We start from the raw sequence: 26,808 nt of genomic DNA on the forward strand, positions 1-26,808 counted from the left end.
TTTCTCCATGTTGGTCAGGCTGGTCTTGAACTCCCGACCTCAGGTGTTCCACCCACCTCAGCCTCCCAAAGTGCTGGGATTACAGGCATGAGCCATCATGCCCAGCCACGTACCTTGCTCTTAAGAGCCCAGTCATGGCAAGAATCCTGCCAAGTTCCTTTAGCCAGAATCCCCACCATCAATATCTGATCACCCTTGATATTTGACCAGATTCCTCATTCCCTACAACCGCCCCCACCTGCCACCAGTAATACCTGATCAACCTGGCCTGTCTTCAGCAAGAATCCTGTTAGGTCAATTTAACCAAAATTCCTCTATCCCTAATGTTTTCTCTTAGTAATTTTTCATCCACTGACCACCTGCATTACCCAACCTACTCCTTGGCTACAAATCCCTACTTGTCCATGTCATATTTGGAACTGAGCCTAGTTCTTTTTCATTTTTTATTCTCAGACCTCACAGAAATGAAAAGAACTGACCCTCGTTCCATGCTGAGGTCTCTTTTTCCTTATAACAGTTACTGAGTAAAAGCATTTTTTTTTTCAGTTTAACTACTGTTCAACTCTGATTTTCATCTACACTAGGGAACCAAGACAGAATAGGTTTATATAACACTAAACTATTAGACAATATCTCTATATTAGGACTAATATTTTGACCTCTGTCAGCAAAGAGCTAACATGTGGAAAAGAAAGATCATCCCAAACCTGGTCTAGGACAGAACCTTTTGCTTGATATAATTCACAACCTCTTTCTGGGATGTGTTAAATAAAATATATGGAAGGCCACTGATTTGGACTGAACCTCTTGCACTAGTGTTAACTCCCCTGTGGGTTCACCTTGCCTGCTGCCTAGACAGAGCCAATTTATCAAGACAGGGGAACTGCAATAGAGACAGAGGAATTCACACAGAGCCAGCTGTGCAGGAGACCAGCATTTTATTATTAATCAAATCAGACTGCCCAAGCATTTGGGAATCAAGAGTTTTTAAGGACAACTTGGTGGGGGAGGGGAAGCAGTGAGCCAGGAGTGCTGATTGGTTAAGTAGGAGATGAAATCAAAAGGAATTGAAGCTGCCCTCTTACACTGAGTCAGTTCCTGGGTGGGGGTCACAAGATCAGATGAGCCAGTTTATTGAGCTGGGTGGTGCCAGCTGATCTAGCAAGTGCAGGGTCTGCAAAATATCTCAAGCACTGATCTTAGGAGCAGTTTAGTGAGGGTCAGAATCTTGTAACTTCCAACGGCATGACTCCTAAACCATAATTTCTAATCCTGTGGCTAATTTCTTAGTCCTACAAAGGCAGTCTAATCCCCAGGCAGGAAGGAAAAGGTTTTGGGAAAAGGTTGTTACCATCTTTGTTTTAAACTATAATCTATAAACGAAGTTCCTCCCAAAGTTAGTTCAGCCTATGCACAGGAAGAAACAAGGACAGCCTAAAGGTTAGAACCAAGATGGAGTCTGTTAGGTTAGCTCTCTTTCACTGTCTCAGTCATTGTCCTGCCTCAGCCTCCCGAGTAGCTGGGATTACAGGTGATTGCCACCATGTCCAGCTAATTTTTGTATTTTTAGAAGAGATGGGATTGGCCAGGCTGCTCTTGAACTCCTGACCTCAGGTGATCCGCCCGTCTCAGCCTCCCAAAGTGCTGGGATTATAGGTGTGAGCCACCGAGCCTGGCCCAAAATTTGGTTACTTATCGGATCTCCTGATAAATCATGAGAGAGATGATAGCCAAATCCCCAAACAGGCCCCTTTTAGCTGGCAGGATAGGCAAGTCCCCACTGTTTTAACTCTTGCAAGGAAAGTGATCTGAACTTACCAGACATCAACCAACCCACTTTTTGTATTATGCTGTTTCTTGTTCCTGCTTCAGCTACCTTATAAATACCAATTGTTTTTGTTACCCCTAAAGGGGTGCTGCCTAGACAGAGCCAATTTATTAAGACACGAAAATTGCAATAAAGAGTAATTCATACAGAACCAGCTGTGTGGGAGACCAGAGTTTTGTTTTTGTTTTTTTGTTTTTTTGAGACAGTCTTGCTCTGTCGCCCAGGCTGGAGTGCAGTGGCCCGATCTTGGCTCACTGCAACCTCTGCCGCCTGGGTTCAAGCAATTCTCTGCCTCAGCCTCCTGCCACCACACCCGACTAATTTTTTTGTTTGTTTTTTCAGTAGAGATGGGGTTTCACCATCTTGGCCAGGCTGGACTTGAACTCCCGACCTCGTGATCCACTTGCCTCAGCCTCCCAAAGTGCTGGGATTAGAGGCGTTAGCCACCGCGCCCAGCCAGGGAGCAGAGTTTTTAAAGACAACTTGGTGGGTGAGGGGAAGCCAGTGAGCCAGAAGTGCTCATTGGTTAGAGATGAGATTATAGAGAGTTGGAGCTGTTTTCTTGTGCTGAGTTAAGTTAGTTCCTTGGTGGGCGCCACAAGATTGGATGAGTCAGCTTATTGATTTGGGTGGTGCCAGCTGATTCATGAAGTGCGGGGTCTGCAAAATATCTCAAGCACTGATCTTAGGAGCAGTTTAGGAAGGGTCAGAATTTTGTAGCCTCCAGCAGTATGACTTTTTTTTTTTTTTTTGAGACAGAGTTTCGCTCTTGTTGTCCAGGCTGGAGCGTAATGGTGCGATCTCAGCTCACCACAACCTCTGCCTCCCAGGTTCAAGCGATTCTCCTGCCTCACCCTACCGAGTAGGGGATTACAGGCAAGCACCACCACGCCCAGCTAATTTTGTATTTTTAGTAGAGACGGGGTTTCTCCATGTTGGGGTCAGGCTGGTCTCGAACTCCCGACCTCAGGTGATCCACCCGACTCGGCCTCCCAGTGCTGGGATTACAGGCGTGAGCCACTGTGCCCGGCCTCCAGCAGTATGACTTCTAAACCATAATTTTTTTGGAGATGGAGTTTCACTCTTGTTGCCCAGGCGGGACAGCAATTGCCCAATCTCCGCTTACTGCAGCCTTCACCTCCCAGGTTTAAGTGATTCTCCTGCCTCAGCCTCCCAAGTAGCTGTGAATTACAAGCCCCTGCCACCACGCCCAGCTAATTTTTGTATTTTTAGTAGAGACGGGGTTTCACCATGTTGGCCAGACTGCTCTCTAACTCCTGACCTCAGGTGACCCACCTGCCTCAGTGTCCCAAAGTGCTCATTTTTAACCTTGTGGCTAACGATAGTCCTACAAAGGCAATTTAGTCCCCAGGCAAGAAGGAGGTCGGCTTTGGGAAAGGGCTATCGCTGACTTTGTTTAAACTATAAACTAAGTTTTTTAAAGTTAGTCCTACACCCAGGAATGAACAAGGACAGTTTGGAGGTTAAAAGCAAGATAAATTCAGTTAAGTTAAATCTCTTTCACTGTCTTAATCATAATTTTGCAAAGGTCATTTTATTCTGCTACTTCTAGTAATGTCTCTTCTAAATCTTTACATAAGATGCTGCTTGATTCATGAGTCACTGATAAAGGCCAATTAGATCTTTAAACTAAATTTGTTAGGCCAGCACGGGGGCTCATGCCTGTAATTCCAGCACTTTGGGAGGCCGAGGCGGGCAGATCACTTGAGGTCAGGAGTTTGAAACCAGCCTGGCCAACATGGTAAAACCCAGTCTCTACTAAAAATACAAAATTAGCTGGATGTGGTAGCACGCACCTGTAATCCCAGCTACTTGGAAGGCTGAGGCAGAAGAATTGCTTGAACCCAGGAGACAGAGGTTGCAGTGAGCCGAGATTGCACTGCACTAAAACCTGGGTTACAGAGCCAGACTCCATCTCAAAAATAAATAAATAAGGCCGGGTGCAGTGGCTCACGCCTGTAATCACTGCACTTTGGGAGGCCGAGGCGGGTGGATCACCTGAGGTCAGGAGTTGGAGATCAACCTGGCCAACATGATGAAACCCTGTCTCTACTAAAAATAACAAAAAATTAATCAGGCATGGTGGCGCCTGTAATCCCAGTTACTTGGGAGGCCTGAGGCAGGAGAATCACTTGAACCCGGGAGGCAAAGGTTGCACTGAGCTGAGATTGGGCCACTGCACTCCAGCCTGGGCAACAAGAGTGAAACACCATCTCAAAAAAAAAAAAAAAAAAAGGCCGGGTGCGGTGGTAGCTCACACACCTGTAATCCCAGCACTTTGGGAGGCCGAGGCAGGCGGATCACGAAGTCAGAAGATTGAGACCATACTGGCTAACATGGTGAAACCCCGTCTCTACTGAAAATACAAAAAAATTAGCCAGGCGTGGTGGTGGGTGCCTGTAGTCCCAGCTACACGGGAGGCTGAGGCAGGAGAATCGCCTGAACCCGGGAGGTGGAGCTTGCAGTGAACCGAGATCATGCCACTGCACTCCAGCCTGGGCTACAGAGTGATACTCTGCCTCAGAAAAAAAAAAAGTAGTTGGGCGTGGTTGTGGGCACCTGTAATCTCAGCTACTAGGGAGGCTGAGGCAGGAGAATCACTTGAATTTGGGAGGAGGAGGTTGCAGTGAGCCGAGATTGTGCCATTGCACTACAGTCTGGGCAACAGAGGGAGGCTCCATCTCAAAAACAAAACAAAACAAAAAAAACCTTTAAAATTTAATTAGAGAATTACAATAACTACATGCAAAAGGGAAGCTGTGCTATTGTGCTTAACACCTGCATAATCCCAGTGATACAACACAAATGGTGGTGCAATCCAATGCCAATACCATAATATTCCAGGTTAATATCTTACACTTTGTTGTCTTTTTTTCCCCCCTTGTCTACTTGGAGGTACTAGAGAACTATTTCGCTCAAAAATTTATCTTCACCAGATAGTGTTATGAAATATGATTGGTTTTCAGGTGCACAGTCTATAACTGAAGTTGAAGAAAATTTTTCTAAACTGTTATTTTATACTAGGCTGAACTAGTCTAATCTTGAACAACGAGCATTAAAGAAGTATTAAACAAAAAATAAGGTTCTGTGCATTTGGAAACTAACGGAAAACCTGTCAACATTTATTATACCAAAGTCAACCATTCAGTAAATTAAATGGTATATTAATACAAACAAAAGTTATTTATAAACAATCTTTTATTTTGAAATTCTACCTTGTTAAAAATTAATCAGTAAGTGTCCTGGTAACTATACCAAAATATATTTTGTTATAAGGGCAAGCTTAATTCAGTAACACAAAAATGTATACGTATATATTAATATGAAGAAATAAGGAATCAAAATAGGTTCTTATTTAGATTTATTCAAAAATGGTTCAAGTCACTTTATTTTCTATAGATTTATAATATTTTGCCCTCTACAGAACTAGAGTACTAAACAGAAAGCAATTCTGTACAATTGGCCATAATATGTACAAAGATTTCTAATGCCTCCAGGTCTTTTTAAAAAACTTATAACAATACTTAGTTACTTCTAATAGTCATTATGATTTTAGTTCTGTTCCTTGAATTACATTCCGAATCTTCTCAGCATCAATTTGTACAATTTTGTTTGATGGATCAATCTTAAGTGCCGCTTCATAATCCTGTAGGCCTGTGTTTATATAGCAATGATGATTAATACAATAAATATTTTATTAGTACTTCTTTTATCTAGACGATAGTTGTTTAAAGTAAAAATAACCACTAGTAGCATGGTTCAGGACAAGTACCAAGTTTTAAATTGGATTCCCATCTGTACACACATAGAAGTATCTCTATAAGATTGCAGAAATTTTTCAGTGATTTAGGGAATTACTATTTTATTCAATGTTCTGTAAGCAACAGTTATTTTAAATTCATGCACAAATAAACTAACAACTTAGACTCATTATGACATAAATGAGAGGCCGAGGCAGGAGAATTGCTTGAACCCAGGAGGTGGAGGTTGCCGTGAGCCAAGATGGTGACACTGTACTCCAGCCTGGGCTACAGAACGAGACTCCGTCTCCAAAATAAATAAATAAATAAATAAATATTTTTTGTAGACTGAAACCATACTTTATTCATATACTAGAACATAGTATAAGCTGTCTTTTCTTTTCTTTTTTTTTTTTTTTTTTTTGGAGACTGACTGTCTCGCTCTGTCTCCCAGGCTGGAGTGCAATGCCACGATCTTGGCTCACTGCAAGCTCCGCCTCCCGGGTTTACGCCATTCTCCTGCCTCAGCCTCCCGAGTAGCTGGGACTGCAGGCGCCCACCACCTCGCCCGGCTAGTTTTTTGTATTTTAGTGGAGATGGCTGTTGCCCAGGCTGTTCTCAAACTCCTGAACTCAGGCAATCCGCCCGCTTCAGCCTCCCAAAGTGCTAGGATTACAGGTGTGAGCCACTGCGCCCGGCCGGTAGTACAAGCTTCTTTCTGTAGCTATTATATGTACAGAATTCCTTTGAGAAAAAATGGTTAAAAATGAAAGCATTGTCTACTGCTTGTTAAAAATATGTAACTGGATCTCAATCTTTACCCAAAACGCAATGGAAAAAAATATTTATTTCAGAGTAAGGAAACTTGAATTCTAGTCCCTAAAATGCTATTGATTTGTTATGCCAGCTCAGGCAATTCACTGAACTTCTCCAAGCCTCAACTTTCTCATCTTTAAAAGAAGGGGTCTTTGTAGCTCAAAACAATCTACGATACCATAATTTCTAAAGAATCTTTCATTCCTGTCTTGGTCATCTTTATCCTTCTGAAATTGAATAAGACATTTAAAAAAGGTTGGGGCATATAAACCCAATGTGGATGCCTTGGTTAGAAAAAAATCTCCTACAAATGGCAGAACCAACTTTAAAAATGAAAACAGAAATAATAAAAATGTATAGCCTGGAGCCCTGGCAAGACATCATCAAGAGGTGGCCTTTAGGCCTTGAGTGAATCGAAGCTGAACAGGCTTCTCCTTAGGGAGGTATGGGAGGAGAAGCCTTGAAGATAAACTTTGGCTACTACAAAATTTTGCCTTTGGTGCAGCATGAGTAACTGCAAATAACTGCAACTATATATATACAGTTTTTGGTTTTTGGTTGTTTTTTTTTTTGCTTTTGAGACGGAGTTTCGCTCCTGTTGCCCAGGCTGGAATGCAATGGCACAATCTCGGCTCACTGCAACCTCTGCCTCCCAGGTTCAGGTGATTCCCCTGCCTCAGCCTCCCAAGTAGCTGGGATTACAGGCATGTGCCACCACACCCAGCTAATTTTGTATTTTTGGTAGATATGGGGTTTCACTATGTTGGTCTCCCAAAGTTCTGGGATTACAGGTGTGAGCTACCGCACCTGGCCACCTAAATCTATTTAAAATAAAATAAAATAAATGGTATGTTTTCTGTATACATAGAGCTAAGTTACAGACCTTAATACAATCTAACAAATATAAGCAATATGCATGCACTATGGTAGATCCGTTATTTCCGAGCTTAGGTGTGTGTACACACACACAGACACACAAATACATACATACATACAGGGTATGACCAAGGAAGCTCTTTGAGATAAATATCCATGATATCTCAAATCATTTATATATTTTATCATGTTTTTTGTTTGTTTGTTTGTTTGGTTTTGAGACAGAGTCTTGCTCTGTCACCCAGGCTGGAGTGCAGTGGCACGATCTTGGCTCACTGCAAGCTCTGCCTCCCGGGTTCACGCCATTCTCCCGCCTCAGCCTCCTGAGTAGCTGAGACTACAGGCACCTGCCACCATGCCCGGCTAATTTTGTTTTTTTATTTTTAGTAGAGACGTTTCACCGTGTTAGCCAGGATGGTCTCGATCTCCTGACCTTGTGATTCGCCTGCTTCAGCCTCCCAAAGTGCTGAGATTACAGGCATGAGCCACTGGGCCTGGCCTATCATGTATTTTTTTATTTTTAAGAGACAAGGTCTCAGTATGTTGCCCAGGCTGGTCTCAAACTCCTGGCCTCAAGCCACCCTTCATTACAGGGGTGAAGCACTACACTCAACATTTATCACATATATTTCTATGAAGAGTTGTCTGGTAACATAGCCTTTTTTTTTGAGAAGGAGTTTCGCTGTTATTGCCCAGGCTGGAGTGCAATGGTGCAATTTCAGCTCACCACAACCTCCGCCTCCCAGGTTCAAACGATTCTCCTGCCTCAGCCTCCCGAGTAGCTGGGATTACAGGCATGAGCCACTACGCCCAGCTAATTTTGTATTTTTAGTAGAGGGTTTCTCCATGTTGGTCAGGCTGGTCTCGAACTCCCGACCTCAGGTGATCCACCCGCCTCTACCTCCCAAAGTGATGGGATCATAGGTGTGCGCCACTGCACCCAGTCAATATAGCATTTTTCTAGACTGAAACTTGTTGTTCACACTTATTTTAATTCCCTTCTACAATGAATTTTTAAAATATAATTTAGAAATAATGTATTGTCAGATATGCTGCAGACATTACTAAGAGTAAATTAAATGCTAAAACTATTTAAAAATGGAGTCCTTAAAAGTCATGATCTTAAATAATTCCAATGACATTTTTTTCAGAGTATAATTTTGGACTTAAACCATTTCTATCAATTCCTTACCTTCTACATACAATTCTAGTTGACAGAATGCTGTTCCACGTCGTACATGTGCCTTCATTCTTGCATTAGCGTTGTCTGTAACAGGTGGCATCAGTAATTCCAGTGCCTTACAAAATATATATAATTATTACATGAAAGTTATAATTTCTTAATTTAAACAAGCAAAAGGCTGGGCATGGTGGCTCACGCCTGTAATCCCAACACTTTGTGAGGCCGAGGTGGGTGGATCACCTGAGGTCAGGATTTTGAGACCAGCCTGGCCAACATGGCCAAACCCTGTCTCTGCTTAAAAATACAAAAATTATCTGGGTGTGGTGGTGTGCACCTGTAGTCCTAGCTACTTGGGAGGTTGAGGCGGGAGAATTGCTTGAACCCAGGAGGCGGAAGTTTCAGTGAGCTGAGATCGTGCCACTGCACTCCAGCCCCGGCAACAAAAGCAAGACTCCATCTCAAAAAAAAAAAAAAGGCCTCCAGTCCTCACCGAAATTTTTAGCTTAGCTGGTACAGGAATTTACCACACACACACACACACACACACACACACACACACACAAATATATATATATATAAAACAAATAATTATTATCAGGTCTTCCAGAAGAGATATGTTGAACAACTTAAGGAATTTTTCAGTTGTTCCTATATGGGATTCATACCCCTCCAGGGTTATTGTCAGGCTTATCATTTCACATCTCCACAGCTTTATTTTTACTAGGAGGAATTATTAAATAGCATTTGTGGGCTTTTGTATTCAGATTGGGTGACTCAGCTTATTCATTCATTCAATAAATATTTGTTTGCATTGTGAGAGTCAAAGAAAAACTGGATCATAAAAGTAGTATGATATCAAAGTATGAGGACTTCGCTGTGTCCTCCATATCCTCAATCTCAATAAGCTACCTAAGAGATTCTGTACATGATATTCCCTTAAAACAAGTTATCTTGACATGGAAAAAAGAAAAAGCTGTAGAAGTTTGAGACATTCACATGAAATACTAGTAATGGAAAGTAGAATATACTAAGTTACTCTGTAAATGAGCAAATGACTGTAGTGATATCTGGGCTGGGCATGGTGACTCACACCTGTAATCCCAGCACTTTGGGAAGCCAAAGCAGAATGATTACTTGAGCCCAGGAGCTTGAGGTTGCAGTGAGCCACTGCACTCTTGCCTGGGCAACAGGCTGTCTCTTAAAAATTAAAAACGTAAAAACATTTTGCTGGGTATGGTGGCTCATGTCTGTAATCCCAGCACTTTGGGAGGCCGAGGCGGGCAGATCACCTAAGGTCGGGAGTTCAAGACCAGCCTCACCAACATGGAGAAACCCATCTCTACTAAAAATACAATATTAGCCCAGCGTGGAGGTGCATGCCTGTAATCCCAGCTACTCAGGAGGCTGAGGCAGAAGAATTGCTTGAACCCAGGAGGCAGAGGTTGTTGTGAGCTAAGATCGCGACTGCACTACAGCCTGGGCAACAAGAGCAAAACTCCGTCTCAAAAAACAAAACAAAACAAAATACAAAATACAAAAATTAGCCAGGTGTGGTGGTGTGCAGCTATAATCCTAGCTACTTGGGAGGCTGAGGCAGGAGAATCTCTTGAACCTGGGAGGAAGAGGTTGTAGTGAGCAGAGGTCACACCAACGTACTACAGCCTGGGCGACAAAGAGAGACATCGTCTCAAAAAAAAAAAAAAACCTTAAAAATTTTTTTAAAAAAGGGATATCCTTTTACTGCACACGTGGTAGAGATAATAAGGGAAAACCAAGTGTTCTTCCTTCTACCATGCAATGAGTCTGCAAAAAAATTTTTTTTTTTGAGATGGAGTCTCACTCTGTCACCTAGGCTGGAGTGCAATGGCATGATCTCAGCTCACTGCAACCTCTGCCTCCTGGGTTGAAGCAATTCTCCTGCCTCAACCTCTCATGTAGCCTGGGACTACAGACCCATCACCACACCTGGCTAAATTTTGTGTTTTTAGTAGATACGGGGTTTCACCATGTTGGGCAGGCTGGTCTTGACCTCTGGTGATCTGCTTGCCTCGGTCTCCCAAAGTGCTGAGATTACAGGCGTAAGCCACTGTGCCCGGCCGAGTCTGCAAAACTTTAATAAGAAAAAGGGTGGGCCAGGTGAGGTGGCTCACACCTGTAATCCTAGCACCTTGCAAAGGTGAGGCAGGAGGACTGCTTGAGCCCAGGAGTTGGAGAACAGCCTGGGCAACATGGCCAAGCCCCATCTCTACAAAAAATACAAGAATTAGCTATGTGTGGTGATGTATGCCTGTAATCGCAGCTACTTGGGAGGCTGTGGTGGGAGGATCACTTGAGATTGGGAGGTCGAGACTGCAGTCATCTGCGATCACACCTCTGTACTCCAGCCTGGGTGACAGAGCCAGATTCTATCGCAAAAAAAAAAAAAAAAAAGGAGGAGGAAGAAAGAAAGAAAAGAGAGGGAGGGAGGGAGGGAGGGAGGCAAGGGAGGGAGGGAGGGAAGCAGGGGAAGAGAAGAAGAAACAAAAAAAAAGGAAACAAAGGAAGGGAGGGAGGGACAGAGGGAGGGAGAGAGGGGAGGAGGGAGAGGGAGGGAGGGAGAGAGGGAGGCAGGGAGGGAGGGAGGGAGGAAGGAAGGAAGGAAGGAAGGAAGGAAGGAAGGAAGGAAGGAAGGAAGGAAGAGATGAAGAAAGAAACAAAAAGGAAAGGGAGGGAGGGAGGGAGGGAGGGAGGAAGGAAGGAAGGAAGGAAGGAAGGAAGGAAGGAAGGAAGGAAGGAAGGAAGGAAGGAAGGAAGGAAGGAAGAAGGAAAGAAAAAAGAAAGGAAAGGGGAAAGGAAAGGAAAGGGGTAAGCACAACTGACCACCATTTACTAATTTCCAGCTGGGTACAATGGCTCACTCCTGTAATTCCAGCACTTTGGGAGGCCAAGGTTGTAGCAGCCCTTGAACCCAGGAGTTCAAGACCAACCTGAGCAACACAGGGAGACCTCGTCTCTATAAAAAAAAATATATACCAAACTTAGCTGGGTGTGGTGGTTGTGTGCCTATAATCCCAGCTACTTGGGAAGCTGACGTGGGAGGATCGCTTGAGATTAGGAGGTCAAGGCTGCAGCAGTGAGTTGTCATCTTACTACTGCACTCCAGCCTGGGTGACAGAGCAAGACCCAGTCTAAAAAACAAAAAATACATTTACTAATTTTCTTATGAACTTGAAATGATACACCAGGGCAATACAGTAACACTGGAGTTTTTTTTTTTTTTTTTAGACGGAGTCTCTCTCTGTCTCCAGGCTGGAGTGCAGTGGCATGATCTCAGCTCACCGCAATCTCCACCTCCTGGGTTCAAGCGACTCCCCTGCCTCAGCCTCCTGAGTAGCTGGGACGACAGGCACGCACCACCACACCCAGCTAATTTTTTGTATTTTAGTAGAGATGGGGTTTCACCATGTTGGCCAGGATGGTCTCAATCTTCTGACCTCATGATCCACCCACCTTGGCCTCCCAAAGTGCTGGGATTACAGGTGTGAGCCACCAGGCCTGGCCAGTAATAGCTGATTTTTAATCTAGCTAACTAGTCATAGAAGTCACAAAAAAACACCAGATCCTTGTCCATTAGTAAAAAATCAGTTAAAAAAAAAAAAAAAAGATTCAATAAGAGAGACAATTTTTAAAATCTTTGCATTTCAATTATTTAAATTGAACAGAAAAAGATAATCATTTAAACCAATTAATAGAAGGATATATTTAAAGCACCATATATCATAAATAGATATCCATACCTTAGAAGAATCTTCAATAGCCTTGTGTAAGTTTTTTAGTTTTAGGTGGCAAGCAGCCCGGTTCAAATACAATAGTGGCATTTTATTATTTAGTCTTATGGCTAAATTATATGCATTGATAGCTGCCAAATAGTTTTCTGTTGCAAACAATTTGCTAATGAGACAAAAACAGAGAAGAAAAACAATTTAACATTGAAAGAGAAACACAGAAATAATATCTAATTGTATTTGACAAAGAGGATGGCTTACCTCTTTTTGCATTCTCTTTAGGGTAAACATTGTTGGCTGTACTGAATCCATCTCTTTTCACATATATCAGCCTGTCATTTGAATGGAATGGACCGCACTCCCACTTCCAAGGGTAGACATTAGTAATTTAAGCCAGTAGGCATATTTTCATTATTTTTGCTACAGTAATTGACTCAGGGATGGGCTTGTGTGACCTATATTGTTCTATTTAGACTGAAGCCTGTGGGATGGTTTCAGAGTTGGAGAAGGAAAAGTTGGGCATACTTCTCCCCCTGCTGGATATAAATGAAGAAGCCACATATCCCACATTGTTGCTGATCATTTTTAACACCATGGGATGAGCTGGCATTAGAATAAAGCTGATATTATGGAAATATGAAAGGAATAAAAAGGCAGAAAGAAACAGCCCTTCATGATATAGTTAAGCTGCTAGATCAACCTTTACTTGAAATAGAAAACACCTTTAGCTGTTTAGTTATATAACACAATAAATTCCTTTCAATATAAAGCCAATTTGAATTGGGTTTTTGGTTACTTGCAATGGATATACTCTTTCAGTTCAAATGTTCCAAAATTTTCCTCAAATAAAGGGATGTATACGATTAAAGGATCTCTTCAAAATGCAAAGTTTCTTTGTTTTTTGTTTGTTTGTTTGTTTTTTGAGACAGAGTTTCACTCTTGTTGCCCAGGCTGGAGTGCAATGGTACAATCTTGGCTCGCTGCAATCTCTGCCTCCCGGGTTCAAACAATTCTCTTGCCTCAGTCTCCTGAGTAGCTGGGATTACAGGCATGCACCACCACACCTGGCTAATTTTGTATTTTTAGTAGAGATAGGGTTTCTCCATCTTGATCAGACTGGTCTTGAACTCCTGACCTCAGGTGATCTGCCCGCCTCAGCCTCCCAAAGTGCTGGAATTACAGGCGTGAGCCACCACACCCAGCCTGTTTTTTATGTATAATTTCCACTTACAAAAATTTGAAAAAGTACATCAACAGGAAAATGGAAAATACTTTGCTGAAAATAAAAATGTCATATAAATATAACTTTGTATTCAGGTTCATTCCGTTATACTGCATACTTTGCTGTTCTAGAATATTAAACATGTCAAAAGTAAACCTACAAAAGCAGCCAGTAAACTGAATAAAAGGTAAGATTACACCATTGTCACATCTAACTTGAGCTAAACTCAAGCTGAAAATAACTTGTACAAACTAGAAAAGCTAATTCTGTGGGTAGTTTACATTTCTGAAATGCCTCATATCAGCGACGTTTCTGATTGCAAGTAAGAGAACCACAACTCAAGTGGGCTTAAACAAGTAAGGAAATAAATTATCTCACATTTTAAAAAGTCCATGGGATTAAGACCCTTATAAAGAAGATTTTAAAAATAAAAATAAAAAGTCCAGAGGAAAGAAGCTCCAAGTCCAATCAGCAGCTCAAAGGTGTTATCAAGGCCACAGGCTCCTTCCATCTGTCTGTTCTACTGCACTCAGCAGGAACCGCAATCAGGCTGCTTTTCCTCATGGACACAATAGCCCCAGGTGCCACATACAGGCCTAATACTCATTGGAAGAAAAGGTAACAGTATTTTCTGACATATGTTCCCTAAGAGAAAGAAAATCTTTTCCAGAAAATTCCCAGTTTACTTCCTTTCACCTCTCATTGACCAAAAGTACATACCCTTAAAACAAAAACACAAATAAAAACCAGTCTTTCTCTCCCTCAAACTCTCTTTTCCTTTATCCTTGCCTCCCTCCCTGCCTGCCCCCTGCCCTGCCGCCATCTCTCTCTCCCTCTTTCCTCCTACCCCCACCTCCCCAATTTGACTCCTCACTACTATATACTGCTGTTTAAAGTGCTTTTAAAAATTCAAAAACATGTCCATCTTTCCATGTTAAAAAATAGATAAATACATTTTTATAGAGTATACATAATACATGGATTATTCTTACAGTATTCTCTCATAAGTGCTAGGATTTCTGAAACCAATTTCCTCCTACTTAGGTACCTTTAGGGGGTCTTGTTTTCCAATACTTTTGCTTTTATAAAGAACATTATAATAAGTATTTTTGTATCTATATCTTTTTTTTTTTTTTTAAAGCAGGAATGCAACTAAAGCAATCATGATCTGTTGAAGTCAATGAGAATTTATCCCTTGGAGTAAATTGGAATAGGGTCACTGTCCTAAGTCACGTGGGCAAGGGCTGCACAGCTCAGCAAAATATGGGCTCATCTAATAAGGATGAAGGGAGAGAATAAATATTGGCTAGGTAATCTACAGTGTCTACAACGAACCTTATTTTCAAAACTGTGGTAAAATATATATAATGAAATTCACCATTTTAACCATTCTTAAATGTAAAATTCAGTGGCATTAACTACATTTACATTGTGCAATCATCACCACCATCCATATTTAGAACTTTTTCATCTTCTCAAATTGAGACTCCATACCCAGGAGTTAGGGAATAACTCTCCATTCCCCATCCTCTCTAGTTGTTCGCAACCACCATTTGACTTTCTGTCTCTAGGAGTTTGACCGCTCTAAGTACCTCACATAATTGAAATCATATGTTTGTCTTTTTGTGACTGGCCTATTTCACTTAGCATAATGTCTTCAAGGTTCATCCATGTTGTAGCATGTGACAGGACTTCCTCTCTTTTTAAAGCTGAAATAACACTGCATTGTTATGGATACAACACATTTTATTTATCCATTTATCCCTCAGTGGACACTTGGGTTGCTTATATGTTTTGGATATTGTGAATGTTATTGTTATGAACATGGTTGTATAAACATCTGTTTGTGTTCCTGCTTTTAATTCTTTCGGGTCTACACCAAGAAGTGGAATTACTGGATCATATAATAATTCTATTTTAGGCCAGGCATGGTGGCTCACGCTTATAATCCCAGAACTTTGTGAGGCCAAGGTGAGCAGATGGCTTGAGCTCATGAGTTTGAGACCATCCTGGGCAACACGGCAAAACCCTGGCTCTACAAGAAATAAAAAAATTAGCTGGGCATGGTGGCTTGTGCCTGTGGTCCCAGCTACTTGGCAGGCTTAGGTGGGAGGATGGCTTGAACCTGAAGGGTAGAGGTTGCAGTGAGCCAAGTTCACACCACTGCACTCCAGGCTGGGCTATAGAGCCAGACCTTATCTCAAAAAATGGGAAAAAAAGCAATTATTTTTATTTATTTATTTATTTATTTATTTATTTTAGACAGAGTTTAGCTCTTGTTGCCCAGGCTAGAGTACAATGGCATGATCTTGGCTCACAGCAACCTCCGCCTCCCGGGTTCAAGCGATTCTCCTGCCTCAGCTTCCCAAGTAGCTGGGATTACAGGCATGCACCACCATGCCTGGCTAATTTTGTATTTTTAGTAGAGACAGGGTTTCTTCATGTTGGTCAGGCTGGTCTTGAACTCCTGACCTCAGGCGATCCACATGCCTCGGCCTCCCAAAAGTGCTGGGATTACAGGCGTAAGTCATTGCGCCCGGCCCTATTTTTATTTTTTTGAGGTACCACAATACTGTTTTCCATAGCAGCTGAATCATTCTGTACCTCTACCAACAGTGCACAGGATTCTAATTTCTCCGCATCCTCACTAACACTTGTTATTTTCTGTTTTTTTGTTTTTTTTTTCTGAGTAGCCATCCTAACAGGTGTGAAGTGGCATTTCACAGTCGTTTTGATAGACCTTTCCCAAATGTTTAGTGATGTTAAACAACTTTTCATATTTACTAGCCATTTGTCTCTCTTCTTTGGAGAAATACCTGTTTAAGTTCTTTGCCCATTATTATTATTTTTAAAAATTATTATTATTTTTTTGAGCAGAGTCTCTCTCCGTTGCCCAGGCTGGAATTTAGTGGTGCCATCTCAGCTCACTGCAACCTCTACCTCCCAGGTTTAAGTGATTCTCACGCCTCTGAGACTCAGATTAACTGGGATTACAGGTGTGAGCCAGCACGCCCGACTAGTTTTTGTATTTTTAGCAGAGACAGGATTTCACCATGATGGCCAACCTGGTCTCAAACTCCTGGCCTCAGGTGATCCACCCACCTTGGCCTGCCAAAAAGCTGGGATTACAGGCGTGAGCCACTGCACCTGGCCTCTTTGTCCATTTTTAAATTAGGTTGTTTGTTTTGTTGTTGAGCAGTAGTTCATATATATTCTGGATCTGCAAATATTTTCTCTATTCTGTGGGTTGCCTTTTTGCTCTATTTATAGTGTCTTCAATGCACAAAAGTTTTCAATTTTGATGTGGTCCAACTTAACTATTTTTTCTTTTGTTGCCTATGGTTTTGGTGTCATATCCAGGAAACGTTACCAAATCCAATGTAAGGAAGCATTGTTCTCTTCTGTGTTCTCTTCTAAGAGTTTTATAGTTTAGTCCTTACATTTAGGTCTTTGATTTTGAGTTCTTTTTGTACATGGTATTAGGAAAGGGCCCAATTCTTTTTCTTACTCTTTTTTTTTTTTAGATGGAGTCTTGCTCTGTCGCCCAGGCTGGAGTGCAGTGGCTCAATCTCGGCACACTGCAACCTCCACCTCCTGGGTTCAAGCGATTCTCCTGCCTCCGCCTCCTAGTATCTGGGATTATGGGCGCCCACCACCACACCTAGCTAATTTTATTTATTTATTTATTTTTGAGATGGAGTTTCGCTCTTGTTGCCCAGGCTGGAGTGCAATGGAGTGATCTCGGCTCACCACAACCTCCGCAACCCGGGTTGAAGCAATTCTCCTGCCTCAGCCTCCCGATTAGCTGGGATTACAGGCACCTGCCACCATGCCTGGCTAATTTTTGTATTTTTGGTAGAGATGGGGTTGCACCATGTTGGCCAGGCTGGTCTCAAACTCCTGACCTCAGGTGATTCACCCACCTTGGCCTCCCAGAGTGCTGGGATTACATAGGAGTGAGCCACTGTGCCCGGCCAATTGTTATATTTTTAGTAGAGATGGGGTTTCACCATGTTGGCCACGCTGGTCTCAAAATCCTGACCTCAAGTAATCTGCCCACCCTGGCCTCTCAAAGTGCTGGGATTACAGGCATGAGCCACTGTGCCTGGCCAGAAATTTTCTTTTTATTTTGAGATGGAGTCTCACTGTGTCGCCCAGGCTGGAGTGCAGTGGCACGATCTCAGCTCACCGCAACCTCCACCTCCCAGGTTCAATCAATTATCCTGCCTCAGCCTCCCGAGTAGCTGGGATTACAGGCATGCGCCACCACACCCAGCTAATTTTGTACTTTCAGCAGAGACGGAGTTTCTACTTGTTGTTCAGTCTGGTCTCAAACTCCTGACCTCAGGTGATCCGCCTGCCTTGGCCTCCCAAAGTGCTGGGATTAAAGCCACCAGGCCCGGCCCTATTACCTTGTTCTTATCCATGTTATTGTACTTCCCACACAGTGTTTTAAGTATTTGTGTATGTCTCTCTCCTCCTGATTTCTGTTGTTCAGTGCCTATAGTTTGGCAAATAGCAAGTGATCAATAATTGCTTATTTAATGGCTGAAGAAATGAATAGGAAGGAAGAAAGGAAGAAGAGAAAGAGGAGGAAAGATTATATACGATTTACTCTTGGGAGTCAGAAGAGCCAAGCTGTCAGTTCCAGGCTTCCAACCTTCAGAAAAATTGCCAATTCCAGCTAAACGCCACAAACCAATTCCTGGTGTTGTAAAAGACAAGAGAAAAGACCAAGAAAAAAGAGAAAGAAAAGAAAAATACAGATATTGTGATAGATAATGCCCCCAGCACCCCCCAAAAAAAGACGTCCATATTCTAATCCCAGAACCTACGAATGTTACCTAATGTGGCAAAAAGGACCTTGCAGATGTGATTAAGTTAAAGAGTTTGATGGAGAGAGTACCCTGGATGATGTAGGCGGGATTTATATAAACACAGGAGGCCTTATAAAAGAAAGAAGGAGGCAGGAGAGTCAGAAAAGGAGAAGAGACCATGGAAGCAGAGCTCAGAATAATGCAATCAGTGGCTGGGGAGCCACAATCCAAGGAATGCAAACAGCTTAGAAGCTGGAAATTTAAAAAAATAGCTTTTCTCCTAGAGCCTTCAAAAGGAATGCAATTGACACCTAATTTTAGCTCAGTAAAACTCATTTTGGACTTCTGAACTACAGAACTACAAGATAATAAATTTGTGTTGTTTTAAGCCACAAACTTTGTGGTAGTTTGTTATAGAAGCAATAGGAAAATAAACACAGAAGCGTATATGATGAAATATAATAAATAATATCTATAGCTGCCTGAAAATATGAACACAAATTGCCACTCAGAATATACCAGAATTCACTGTTTTTGATCAGTATGTTAAAATATTCACGGCTGGGTGCGGCGGCTCACGCCTGTAATCCCAGCACTTTGGGAGGCCGAGGTGGGCGGATCACCTGAGGTCAGGTGTTTGAAACCAGCCTGGCCAACATGGTGAAACTCCGTCTCTATTAAAAATACAAAAATTAGTTGGGCGTGGTGGTAGGTGCCTGTAATCCCAGCTACTCAGGAGGCTGAGGCAGGAGAATCGCTTGAACCCGGGAGGTGGAGGTTGCATTGAGCCAAGATTGCGCCATCACACTCCAGCCTGGGGGACAAGAGCGAGACTTGGTCTCGAAAAAAAAATATCCATATACAAATGAATAAAATGACTGCCCAGATATAAGATAATTTCTGGGATAATATGGTAATCTTTTTTGTGTTTACACCACTGACCTGAAAGGCAGTAAGATGGTACTCTTTTAAATGGATTTGAATAGGTCCCACAATGGGGCTCAGGCCTGTAATCCCAGCACTTTGGGAGATCAAGGTGGACGAATCACTAGAGGTCTGGAGTTCAAGACCAGCTTGACCAACATGGTGAAACCCCGTCTCTACTAAAAATACAAAAAATATTAGCTGGGTGTGGTGATGGATGCCTGTGATCCCAGCTACTTGGGAGGCTGAGGCAGAAGAACTGCTTGAATCTAGGGGGTAGAGGTTGCAGTGAGCTGAGATTGCACCACTACACTCCAGCTTGGGCGACAGAATGAGACTCTATCTCAACAAAAAAACAAAATAAATAAAATAAATGGATAAGAATAATCAAAACAGTTCTAGCTTTGCAAAAACCTGTTTTTATGGGAGACATCAGGAAGGACTTACGTCAAATGTAAAAGGGATTTTAAAAAGAATTTTAATAAGCATTCCAAAAGATGTATTTTTTTTTCATTTTTATGACATTTAAATAAAAAAATAAAATTAAGGCCTCATTGCCTTGTTATCTGACTTTTTAAATATGGAGGCCCTGTCTACCTTATTTGCTTATTTGGAATATCTTTCTCCAACAACACACAAACAGACAAAATACCTAGAGAATGTGATAACTACTTTTTTTGTTCAAAGACAGAGTCTCACTCTGTTGCCCAGACTGGAGTGCACTGGCATAATCATAGCTCACTACCACTGTGAACTCCTGGGCTTGAGGGATCCTCCCGCCTCAGCCTTCCGAGTAGCTGGGACTACAGGTGCTCACCACAACGCCAGGCTAATGTTTTATTTTGTTTGTTTTTTTGTAGAGACAAAATCTCACTTTGTTGCCCAGGCTGGTCTCGAACTTCTGGCTTCAAGTGATCATCCCACCTCGGCCTCCCAAAGGGCTAGGATTACAGGCATGAGCTACCATACTCGTCCTGTGATAACTACTAATGTCTTCATACATGATAAAGCTCATGATCAGAGTTCAAGCAACTTACTTTCCTTTATCCTTCAACCATTCGGGGTTCTTTTCTTCTTCTTTTAAATCGCAAAGTTCAGGAATGTCAGTATTCATTGCTCTCCGTGCCTCAGCTTGTTTGTGTAGCCACTAGAATGAGAAAGAAGTCCTATGAAGAATAAAAAGGTCTTTTTTTAAATTAACATTTCCTTTTAGATTTTCCATCTTCCTCCAGTGGATGGAAATATTATTTGTTATGCACTGAATGTTTGTATCTTCCCCACTTCTCCTCCAAATTGATATACTGAAGCCTTAACCATCAATGTGAATCAGTATTTGGAAGTGGGGCCTCTGAGAGGTAATTAGGTTTAGGTCATGAGCGGAGAGCCTCCAGAATGAGTTTAGTATCCTTATAAGAAGAGAAAGAGATCAGAGCTCCCCCACCCACTATGAGGACACAGTGAGAAGTGAGAAAGTGGTTGTCTACAAGTTATGATGAGCGCTCCTACCAAGAACCATGCTGGCACCCTGATCTTAGATTTCCCAGCCTCCAGAACTATGAGAAATGACTCTTCATTGTTTAAGCCACCCAGTCTATGGTATTTTATTTATAGCAACCAGAGCAGATTAACATACTATTTGATAATGGTTTTTTTTTTTTGTCTTGCTCTGTCACACAGGCTGGAGTGCAAGTGGCACAATCTCAGCTCACTGCAACCTCCACCTCCCAGGTTCAAGTGATTCTCCTGCCTCAGCCTCCCGAGTAGCTGGGATTACAGGCGTGTGCCACCATGCCCAGCTAACGTTTGTACTTCTAGTAGAGACGAGGTTTCACTATTTTGGCCAGGCTGGTATTGAACACGTGACCTCGTGATCCACCCACCTTGGCCTCGCAAAGTGCTGGGATTACAGGCGTGAGCCACCCCACCTGGCCGATGATGGTGATATTAATCTTGCAATATTTACACATTGTTAAACTTTTTTTTTTTTTTTTTGAGACAGAGTCTCACTCAGTTGCCAGGCTAGAGTACAGTGGCACGATCTCGGTTCACTGTACCCTTCGCCTCCCAGGTGCAAGCGATTCTTCTGCCTCAGCCTCCTGAGTAGCTGGGACTACAGGCATGCACTACCATGCCCAGCTAATTTTTTGTATTTTTAGTAGAGACGGGGTTTCACCATATTGGCCAGGCTGGTCTTGAACTCCTGACCTTGTGATCCACCCGCCTTGGCCTCCCAAAGTGCTGGGCTTACAGGCTTGAGCCACCATGATCGGCCTTAAACTTTCTTTAAACCTCATTAGCTGGTTGAAATATAATAGATAGAAGTTTCTAGCCAAATTTCTTGTTTTCTGGGAGTTCATGTGATATTATTATTATTATTATTATTATTATTATTATTATTTTTCCTGAGATGGAGTCACACTCTGTCCCCCAGGGCTGGAGTGCAGTGGCATGATCTCAGCTCACCGTAACCTCCGCCTCCTGGATTCAAGCAATTCTCCTGTCTCAGTCTACTGAATAGCTAGGATTACAGGCAAGTGCCAGCACGCCTGGCTAATTTTTGTATTTTTAGTAAAGACGGGGTTTCACCATATTGGCCAGGCTGGTCTCGAACTCTTGCCCTTGTGATCTGCCCACCTCGGCCTCCCAAAGTGCTGGGATTACAGGCGTGAGGCCACCATGCCCAGCCCATGTGATTATTATTTTGCCTTTCTTCGTTATAGTATTTTCATTTTTCTATACTGAAAAATATACAGAAGGTCACTTGAGCCCAAGAATTCAAGGCTACAGTGAGCCATGATTGCCCCACTGTACTCCAGTCTGGGCAGCAGAGCAAGACCCCAACTCTAAAAAAATAAAAAGGTGTGTGTGTGTGTGTGTATGTGTATAAACACAATTTAAAAATAATTCTAACTGTATAATTATAGAAATGTTACAAATACAGAAAATACATTGTTTAATAATACAAAATAATTAATATTTATATTGTCATTGTCTTTTTTTTTTTTTTTTTTTGAGACGGAGTTTCGCTCTTTCACCCAGGCTGGAGTGAAATGGTGCAATCTTGGCTCATTGCAACCTCCGCCCCCTGGGTTCAAGTGATTCTACTGCCTCAGCCTCCCGAGTAGCTGGGATTAACAGATGCCTGCCACCACACCAGGCTAATTTTTGTATTTTTAGTAGCAATGGGGTTTCACCATGTTGGCCAGGCTGGTCTCAAACTCCTGACCTCAGGTGATCCACCCACCTCGGCCTCCCAAAGTGCTAGGATTACAGGCGTGAGCCACCGTGCCCGGCTTGTCGTTATGTCTTAAGGATCTTCTTATTTCTACAGTTTTTCAATTGAAAGATGTGTCAATTCAGACTTGCAGTAAAAAAATGCAGTTCTTGGCCGGATGCGGTGGCTCCAGTGCTGGGATTACAGGCATGAGCCACCGCATCCAGACAAAACAATGTAGTTCTTAGTGCTAATATAACTAAATATACAATATTTCAAATCTAGGGCTTAGGAATTTATAAATGGATGGAAGATATTAATTCTAAAATGTCACATTAGAAATACCTGTTATTGGTAATTAGTTGTAATGATATATTAATAATTTCCAAATATCTTCTTTCCAAACACATACTGATCCAGAGTTTATATGTCTATTAACATTATAGAAAATGATGTATTTGATAAAATAAATGGCAAGTACAATAGTGCATCTCTTGGAATAAATAATACTGTACATATACATATATATATGTAAGTTTTTCATTGTTTTGTGATGAAGTCTCACTCTGTCACCCAAGCTGGGGTGCAGTGGCAATATCTCAGTTCAGGGCAACCTCTGACTCCCCGGTTCAAGCAATTCTTCTGCCTCAGCCTCCCGAGTGGCTGGAATTACAGGTATGCACCACCACCATGTCTGGCTAATTTTTTGTATTTTTAGTACAGATGGGGTTTCCCCATGTTAGTCAGGTTGGTCTCGAACTCCTGACCTCAAGTGATCCACCCATCTTGGCCTCCCAAAGTGCTGGGATTATAGGCATGAGCCACTGCACCTGGCCTACTGTACATATATTAAATCAGTGTTCTTTTATCACTATTCTGGAGCTAAAAAAAATCTGCAAAATATATTTTCTCATAAGGAAATTCTGAAATATATTCATTACATTATTTATTTAGTGTAATAAATACTTAAGAAACGCAGAACCAGTATTAATTTCAATAGATGAAATAAAAATAAAGTATTTTCATTTGTGGTAATTGTAACTACAGTAAGAATATCTACCTCCTCCTCTTCTGCTACTTGTGATTCACGAAGAGCTGTTGGGAATACTCGAGGGGTAAAGTTGATTTTAATACTGCCAACAGAGCGAGGAGCAGGAATACTGTCTTCCTTTAACTTCTCAGTAAATATATTTTCTGAATTTCTCCCTTCAAAAACAATGGTAGCAAGGAAGTCACTTATTTCTCATTTTCTAGTTAACCATCAACTGACTTTTAATTACACATCAAAGCTAACCCCCAAATCCTAAACAAATAAATCAAATATATTTTCTGCAAGAAAAAAATGCAAAATTTAGCACTGATAATACGGCAGCCAATGACCTAGCTGTTCTTTATCAATGGCCTCAGCTACTTTTCTGGGGTTCTGTTTGTAAAACCAGTGTTTAATTCACATCAACTCTAAGGGAGGATACTTTAGGCAACTCAACATCAACACTAGAGAGGGGCACATAGGCAAAACCACCACTGCCAATACCACCTCTATCTCCTTAAACTCTATAGCAATATCTCCTATATACATTATCTCCTATATGCTTTCTTACAAAAGTGTAAGAAGTTTTAGCCATCAAAGAAAACGAATGAGAATTGGTGGCAAGGACGGGCACAGCGGCTCATGTCTGTAATCCCAGCACTCTGGGAGGCCAAGGCGGGCCAATCACCTGAGGTCAGGAGTTCAAGATCAGCCTGGCCAACACAGTGAAACCCTGTCTCTACTAAAAATATAAAAATTAATCAGGCCTGTGGCGTGCACCTGTAATCCCAGCTACTTGGGAGGCCGAGGCAGGAGATTTGCTTGAACCTAGGAGGCAGAGGTTGCAGCTAGCCAAGATCGCGTGTTGGAGACTCCATCTCCAACAAACAAACAAAAACTTGGAAAGGGTCTTGACTAGACATTTCAAAGGACTAGAGTAAGGAGGGAAAAAGCCATCTTAGACTCAAACATGAAAGCCAAATAATGTGATAACAGAGGTGATCCCATCAGCCAGGATGGCCTTGTGGAACACAGTTGTTGAGCACTGCTTTATAACAAAGTATTACATTAAAGAGAACTAAATTTTTATCTTTATTTGATCTGCACATTTGGGGCTTTATTTTACAATGCTTGGCTTGAACCTACCTAATACAAGGTCCCAATAATTTTATATCCAAGTTAACTGCTGCTCACTCATAATGGCAAAAGACATTTCTAGGTATGTAAGAACTCAGCCAACACTACCTAGTCATCTTTTCTGAATACATTACTCAAAGAAATGTTCCAGAACACAGAGAAATAACATTAAGGACACAGGAGTGAGGAACTTGAGAGCAAAATGAAAAAGAATGAGTTTTCTAAAGCAGTGGAGAACACACCAAAAATGTTGTAAATAGTATCCTTTTTTTTTTTTTTTAGAGACAGGGTTATTACTCTCACGTAGGCTGGAGTGCAGTGATGCAATCACAGCACACTGCAGCCTTGAACCCCTTGGCTCAAGCAATCCTCCCATCTCAGCCTCTCAAGAGCTGGGACTACAGGTGTACACCACCATGCACGGCGAATTTTTTGTTTGTATGCTTTTTTGCAGAGATGGGGTCTTGTTTTGTTGCCCAGGCTGGTCTTGAACTCCTGGGCTCAAGCAATCCTCCCATTTTGGCCTCTCAAAGTGCTGAGATTACAGGTGTGAGCTACCACACCCAGCCTGTAAATAATAGTTTTAAATAGTAATACAAAAGAAGGAAAACAGGTCTTGGCGCCGTGGCTCACACCTGTAATCCTAGCACTTTGGGAGGCTGAGGCAGGTGGATCACTTGAGGTCAGGAGTTGGAGACCAGCCTGGCCAATATAGTGAAACCTCGTCTCTAGTAAAAATACAAAAAATTAGTCAGGCGTAGTGGCGGGCACCTGTAATCCCAGCTACTTGGGAAGCTGAGGCAGGAGAATCACTTGAACCCGGGAGGCAGAGGCTGCAGTGAGCCAAGATTATGCCACTGCACTCCAGCCTGGACAACAGAGCAAGTCTCACCAAAAAAAAAAAAAAAGAAGGAAAATAGAATAGAAAGTGAAAATGAAGCATACTTCATTTTACTTCAGATTACTAATAATACTAATGCTTAATACGATATAGAACATGAAGGAAATCATCACTATATCCCATGAGGAGAAGTAAAAAAACTATTTTGCTACAGAAAAACAAATCTTCATGTGTTTATAAAAATATTAAAGTGACCACTACAGTAAAAATAAGATATATAATTTCCAAACTCGTGTATCTAATTTACAAACTCTTCTATTTGCTATTTGCAAATTGCAAAACATAAAAAAGAAATTTGCTGTTTGTAGCAACACAGGTTAAAACTTTTACTACAAAGTTTTACATGCAATTTTATGAAAAGGTAAAATGTTATGAACACATACAAATTCTTAATAAAAATAAATAAACAAAAGGTTCAATATATAGTTCAGTTTCAAAAGTAAGTAAAGGAAAGGCCTCATCATCGAATTTAAAGCCAGGGTCATCTCAAAAGTGAACACAAAGCTGTTTGGAAAGATTTTAGATGTAAATAGATTAATATCAATGGCTGGAGAATGGAAATTTAATGCTGATATAGGTACAGAGGTGGGAAGGTGTAAATGAAACTAGAATCATAGAAGGGCGGCACCTCCCGGGTTCAAGCGATTCTCCTGCCTCAGCCTCTCGAGTAGCTGGGATTACAGATGTGCACCACCATGCCCGGCTAGTTTTTTTGTATTTTTAGTAGACACGGGTTTCACCATGTTGGCCAGGCTGATCTCAAACTCCTGACCTCATGATCCACCCGCCTTGGCCTCCCAAAGTGCTGGGTTTATAGGGGTGAGCCACTGTGCCCAGTGGGCGTCACTCTTAGTGAAAAGGATGCTTATACGATCTCTGCTCACTAGTCTTAGAAAGTAAAGCTTGGAAAAAATGTCTCTTGTAAGAAATTGAAGCTCCAGGTATTCCTCATCAACAAGTCTTTTGTAAAAAGAATATATGATATTTCCTCAAACATACACACAAAGAAGTTTTTGCAAAGATTAGTGGTCAGGTAAAAAAGCACAATTCGCAAGAGGAAACAATCCAGTATGAGGAACAATCAGCAGACACAACAAATCAGACGACTGGCTCCCTAAGATTTTGAAATAGCACAACAATCTGAAAGAGATGAATCATTTTAAACATACCTACTTAAAGACAGTAAAGACAGGCTAGCATCAATAATGAAAACTAAGAAGCTAGTGACAAAGAACAGAGAGGTGTGAAAAAAGACAGAACTTTCTTTTTTTTTTTTTTTTTTTTTTTTGAGACGGAGTCTCGCTCTGTCGCCCAGGCTGGAGTGCAGTGGCCGGA

General features: G+C 41.8%; 1 protein-coding gene across 2 annotated transcripts in view; it reads right to left on the reverse strand.

Moving 5' to 3' along the window:
* Positions 1–5,029: 5,029 nt before the first annotated feature.
* Positions 5,030–26,808, reverse strand: part of DNAAF4 (dynein axonemal assembly factor 4) — a 70,406-nt gene continuing 48,627 nt past the window's right edge. The window contains exons 5-9 of one of the 2 annotated variants that reach the window (XM_038010003.1): positions 23,466–23,611; positions 20,229–20,338; positions 12,241–12,394; positions 8,474–8,579; positions 5,030–5,503 (exon numbers count right to left, since the gene is read on the reverse strand). In XM_038010003.1, the coding sequence (XP_037865931.1) occupies positions 5,394–5,503; positions 8,474–8,579; positions 12,241–12,394; positions 20,229–20,338; positions 23,466–23,611 (626 nt within the window). In that variant the 3' untranslated portion in view covers positions 5,030–5,393. The remainder of the gene's footprint in view (positions 5,504–8,473; positions 8,580–12,240; positions 12,395–20,228; positions 20,339–23,465; positions 23,612–26,808) is intronic. The other variant, XM_038010004.2, reaches the window with a different exon arrangement.

Source organism: Chlorocebus sabaeus, chromosome 26, assembly GCF_047675955.1.
Source record: "Chlorocebus sabaeus isolate Y175 chromosome 26, mChlSab1.0.hap1, whole genome shotgun sequence".
In the NCBI taxonomy this organism is placed as follows: Eukaryota; Metazoa; Chordata; class Mammalia; order Primates; family Cercopithecidae; genus Chlorocebus; species Chlorocebus sabaeus.